Here is a 6,114-nt window from a genome sequence, read left to right on the forward strand (position 1 = left end):
ATAGTGAAATTCTAAGAGTAATATTCTCAGTGATATTCTCATGGTGATATTCTCACAATTATATTCTCATGGTGATATTCTCGCGATAATATTCTCACAGTGATATTCTCAGTAATATTCTCACAGTAATTAGGGTTACTGCTCCATTTTTATTGCTCATTTTAATTATGTTAAAATTGCTCTGATTACTCCGTTCTATTCAAATCAGAATTCTATAAATGTGTATACTAATTCATAAATGTGTATATTCATTTATAAATGTGTATACTAATTCATAAATGTGCATACTAATTCATGGGACATTTGACCTTTATGCACTTCTAAACTGATAAAGCTGATTCTCTTTTGAGATGTGTCTGTAAGGCTTAGAAATTGTTTATTGAGAACCGCATATTACATGCTGATTGCATTCTGTGGCAAAAAAAAGTGAATGAAGTGGAGTGAAATAAAACGAGCGTGATCTAAACGAGTGATCTAAATGAGCACGATCTAAATGAGAGTGATCTGAACTAATGTTCTAAACGAGCATGTTCTAAATGAGAATTATCTAAATGAGCATGTTCTAAACTAACATATTCTAAACGAGCATGTTCTAAATGAATTATCTAAATGAGCATGTTCTAAACTAACATATTCTAAACGAGCATGTTCTAAATGAATTATCTAAATGAGCATGTTCTAAACTAACATATTCTAAACGAGCATGTTCTAAATGAATTATCTAAATGAGCATGTTCTAAACTAACATATTCTAAACGAGCATATTCTAAATGAGAATTATCTAAATGAGCATGTTCTAAACGAGCATAATATAAACGATATTCAAAACGGTACTCTAGCCACCAAACAAATCTACACAAACAAACCAGGGCTGACAAAATTAGCAGGATTATTTATGTAACAAATTAGCTGTAATAAAACAACGGTGTAATGGGCCTCCCCACAGTATGCGCTCACCGGCTCAGCCGCCTGGCACAACTCGCCTGCTCTGTGTGAGGTCTGTGTGTAAACAGACAGACACATCATTCCACCGCTGATATCAACAAATTAGTCTTCTGTCTGGGGCAATTAGTGCCAAAGAGTCTGCAGACCCTGTAGTCTGCCCCAGCTGCTGCTACAGGAACCAACAGCCTGGAGAAATTTGGGGTTTGGACTTCATAATCCTGTTAATCTGGGAGAATGATGTAAACAGGAGATGCTTATGGCTGCACTAGTATTAGGTCATGTGACACTGCAATATATTCTCCAAATCACCAGTCGCAGACTGCTCGAAAACTCAAAGGGATGAACTGAAGAAATACCACCATGCCCGCACACCATTGGAAGGTAACGGAAAGCGTTTTGATTCCCCAGCATGTTCACACTGCTGACGGTGGACCGTGCGGAGAACCGTGTTGTTCCTGAAAAGCATCTCGAGCTTTCATCCCGTCTGGGACTAGCACTCTCGGTCGTCTTCGCAGCTCTGAGAGTGCCCGCCCTCTGCCTCTAAACTGCCCATTAGTGAGCCCCACACTGGCACATGGTCCATGGAGAAGAGCATGTGTGCGCTCAGGCATGCCCTGTGCCCATATGTTCCTGGGACAAGATCCAGTCCATGCCATCACCCGTACCACTAACAAGACCTGTTCTGTTTGTTAAGGGGAAAAAAATCCTCAAAACTGTCACTGCTCTAAAAACTGGAGAACAACTCCTAAAAAATCAAGAAAACCATCAGTGGAGCTCATATCATAATGCAGATCTCAAGCTTTTTAAATCATATGTAACGCTTGACAAATTGCTCCAAAAAACAGCATGAATTTGTCGCATGTACAAATGGGCTCCATTACTCAACAGATATTAAGGCCAGTTCATACACTGAGGTCTGTGTTAATTGAGATGTTATAAATGGTCCTTTAAACTAGAAGTAAAAGTAAAAGCTCTGAATTAATACAAGAAAGGATTGTGTTTCAGTGCTTACACTGTTGGCTGCAGGCTGAGTCAGTCACCACTTACCACACCACCTGTTTCCGAAGCTACCTGAAGCTCACTCCTCTTTTCTCATTGCTATCATTAAGATTTTTTAAAAAATTAGGACTCACCAGGTCTGATCAGCAGGGTGTGGTGTTGCAGCACTACTTAAGATTCACACAGTTTCCTTCATGAGTGAGATTACTAGAACAAACATATAAACGCACAAAAGCACTCTTGAAAACATTTGCGTGTCATTCTGCCCTGAACAATAGGGGCTACTGCAGTTTTATAGGGTCACAGGACAACCAGGAGGGAGTCACAGTGTGTCTGAGTAGGCATAGATAAGCATGAGTGTGTACAACTACACATTTGTGACTACACCATTAGGAAGATATGCAATCACAGATCATAGCCTTCTGATGGAATCCAACATTAACCTGAAAACTACTTACACTCACCCACCCACCCAGGAGCCAGCTCAGCCCAGGCGGGTATTTAACATCTTAAGAAAACCACTTTTGGCCCTTTGAGAATAGGTGTAGGTTTGCGAGGGGGTGGGGGAGTAGGACAAACACTCTCTCAAGCGCATTAACACTTGGACAGAGGCAAGGAGCTGGGAGAACGATGTTCTCCGTCGTCACCCATTAGCGAAACTAACAAATACAATGGTGTTGTTGTTATTCCTTTACCATACGCTAAAAGACTCCGTGTGTGGGCAGTGTAGCGGAGGAGGAGGAGATGTCGACTCCTTTTTGTTCTATTCAGACTCGCTCTTATTTGCATGACTTGAGCAAATTAAATGATGCAATATGGCTTTTTTGGTCACGCACCAAAGTGCAATGCCACCCAGCCACATATGTTGATTTGCCGATGTTGTTTACATGAGAAAAGAGGAAGCTATTTGCCGGGTATTCGCTATCGAAGCACAGAAGTTGTATTTATTTGTTCTATTGTTAAATCTAACTCTTGAGCCAAGGGACTACACGTCCCGAAAAGAAATGTGAACAGTCCCATTACTCCAAAACTAGGTCCACGAAATATCGCGCATGGTATATGCACCATTTGTTCAAATAATAACAACGTCAATTCATACGAGCCAGCGAATGACAGGTTACCACGAAAAAGTTCTGCTTTACAAAACGCAGCCATCATTTGCACACGTTGGACATACGCACGCTGAACACATACAAGCAAGCGTGGATACTCGCATGACAACAGCACACATTACACATTGCAACACAACGCCAGCCCGCCAACAGCATTAACCTGCGGAGACACTGTCGTATGTCATGCTCTCGATCGGTAACCCAGCGTGAACGAGCGCGAACAAGCACCCATAACTATGGAAACACTGTAAAGATTTTCAAGGGTTAGAATCGAGATCTGCACATGCTTACATCGCGAAGCTTTGCTCCATTTCCGACTGAGCAATGACAAGCGTTATTTTATCGGAATGCACAACACTGGTATAACACAAGGCAAACCCTTTAATCCAGCTCATGCATCTGAACCACAGTGGAAACTACAGCGGGAGCTTGGCCACCATGTGGAGTAGTTGACTTTCAGATCTGTTACTTGCCGCCAGAACATACCCTGGCATCCCTCCGCTGAAGGAGCTGGTACGGAGCTCTCCTGGTCGGACAGCAGGTCACGCGCGGATACAGCCTGTGACAAACCTCCCCGCTGCTGCTCGCGTCCAGTGACAGTTTTCGCTCTTTTTTCTTCAGACGTTTCGGCAGACTTCCATCGTAACATCTCCTCCTCCTTGGATTTATTTCGCCTTTTTCGCCAAATTTTGCATCACCACACTCCCAAAGGTTGACAGCGATTGCCAACACGAGTACAAATTTCAAATGCCTCATATTAGAAAGGATCAGTGCGACTTTTACAAAACTGCACTGATGTGAAGTCCCTTCGACTACAAAAAGTTTATTGGGATACTAAATTACTATCGAAGTAATACTACAGATTTATTCCTGTTAAGCAAACACGAGCTAAACTATGCAAGTACTTTGAATTAAATATCAGTAAAGTGTAAGGCAATAAAGTGCTAATTATAATGGCATAACACAGGAAAAAACATTTTCTTGCATAATGATATGAAATCAGAAAAGAAATTCAAAGTCGACCACAGCAATATAAAGCAATCTCAGCAGTTTTCTTGCGCGAGTTAAATCCCGGTAGTGCTCAGTGGTTGGTGCGTTTGATGAAAAAAGCAGCACTAAGTTGTCTCCTGCAATGCCTTCAGCACGCGCACATGTTTCTCTGACTCTTTTCACCTTCTTTTTAACCAGCGCGCGAGAAGCGAGCAAGATGACGTGGTGACGTGAACGCGCAAAAGTCGCGTTCATAAGAGAAGACAGACAAGCCTACCTGTTGGGGCAGCGCGCAGGAACAGGGTTACGCGTCAAACATGCTTTCACCCCTAGTGCCTCCTTATTAAAAATTATACGAATCTTTACGTTTATAAATAACTTTACAAATATTCCACGTTTTATTGAAAATATGTTTTTAATTACATGGTACTTAAAGCCCTGAAAAAAATAACTGTTTTGGATTTTTAAAAACACTGGCATTTGGTCATTGTCATTTCAGAGTATTTGACTGTATTTTGTAACAGTCATTTTTTCTTAATGCAAACTCTCTGAAACATGTAGCTGCTGGAACCAGGCCTGTTTATCCTGCCTATGGCAATGAGATAATGGAATCTCCCCTTTAATGTTTTGGTTATTATAACAAACTCTTATAGGGCTATTCAGGAGAGCACAGCAGAACAGGCATGGTGCATTAGAACATGCTACTATATTACACTAGTGCGGATGGTAAGATGCCTCACATTTCTGTTCTTCAGAAGACTTCTGATAAGCCAGAGCCAAACGCAGGACAAGTCCTCTTTTCTTCTTGTGTTCAGAAAGATCTACAGATTGCCAGACTATAGGGGAATGTCCTTGGCAATAAGGGAGAGAGAGAGAGAGAGAGAGAGAGAGAGAGAGAGAGAGAGAGAGAGAGAGAGAGAGAGAGAGAGAGAGAGAGAGAGAGAGAGAGAGAGAGAGAGAGCAGACCTCAGTTTAGCTCCATTACCACACCTGTTCTTCCTTGGGGGTCCAACCCTGATCAGAACTTTTTGCCTGCTTATCATCTGAGATCAGGAACAACAGGAATGCTCAGTGATTGGACCATTGGCCAGTGTTGGGAAAGGCTCTGTGCGCTATGTTTCCTGGTGTAGTATCTTGTGGACACAGTTATATTCTCAACATACAAGTGCTGTTATTTCAGGCAGAAATTACTTTATTAGATGTAAAAGCACACCTAGCAAAAACTGGTACAGTAAAGGTGTGGGGTGAACATCTGGTTATGTCTTTGCTGTGCAGTTTACAAATGTGTTACATTTTTTCTGGGCTGTTCATGGATGTGTTACATGGTTATGTTGGACATGGATGTGTTATATGGATGTGTTAACCATGTGTTACTTGGTTATCTGAGTAGGTTACGGATGTGTTGTGTTTTTGCTGGGCAGGTTATGGATGTGTTGCATTTTTTCTGAGTAGGTTACAGATGTGTTGTGTTTTTCCTGGGCAGGTTATGGATGTGTTGCATTTTCCTGGGCAGGTTATGGATGTATTGCGTTTTTGCTGGGCAGGTTACGGATGTGTTGCGTTTTCCTGGGCAGGTTACAGATGTGTTACCTTTTTCCTTGGCAGGTTACAGATGTGTTGCATTTTGCTGTCCAGCTTATAGATGTGTTGCGTTTTGCTGGGCAGGACACAGTTGGTTCCTTTGCTTACTTTTCAACAACACAACCATACACATTATAAAATTATGCCTATACATCTGGGAGTCTACAATTCCCAGGTAAAGACAATATATAGACAACATACACTATAACTGAATTATGTACACTAATAAGCAGTGATTACCTGAGGAAGAGCAGTGAGGCTGAGCATGTAAAGGGTATGACCTCTCAATGACCCTAACAGAAAATGACTGGGGAGACAGCAGGGAACACTGATATGAAACCATGCAGGCCATGCAGGCACACCTGGGCCGCAATGCTGCCCACTGGCCTGAGACCAGCCCAGCGTAACACTAACCCACTGGCCTGAGACCAGCCCAGCGTAACACTAACCCACTGGCCTGCAACATGTGGGAAGCAGCTGTAGGCAG

At 42.2% G+C, this 6,114-nt stretch overlaps 1 protein-coding gene across 3 annotated transcripts in view; it reads right to left on the reverse strand.

Moving 5' to 3' along the window:
* Positions 1 to 4,218, reverse strand: part of hhip (hedgehog interacting protein) — a 38,247-nt gene extending 34,029 nt beyond the window's left edge. The window contains exons 1-2 of one of the 3 annotated variants that reach the window (XM_081725008.1): positions 3,543 to 3,664; positions 958 to 2,151 (exon numbers count right to left, since the gene is read on the reverse strand). In XM_081725008.1, the coding sequence (XP_081581134.1) occupies positions 958 to 1,026 (69 nt within the window). In that variant the 5' untranslated portion in view covers positions 1,027 to 2,151; positions 3,543 to 3,664. Of the gene's footprint in view, positions 1 to 957 lie in introns of all 3 variants that reach the window. The other 2 variants (XM_035531878.2, XM_081725007.1) reach the window with 2 other exon arrangements.
* Positions 4,219 to 6,114: the final 1,896 nt, after the last annotated feature.

Source organism: Electrophorus electricus, chromosome 12 (assembly GCF_041902795.1).
Source record: "Electrophorus electricus isolate QZ-2024a chromosome 12, ASM4190279v1, whole genome shotgun sequence".
Taxonomy (NCBI): domain Eukaryota; kingdom Metazoa; phylum Chordata; class Actinopteri; order Gymnotiformes; family Gymnotidae; genus Electrophorus; species Electrophorus electricus.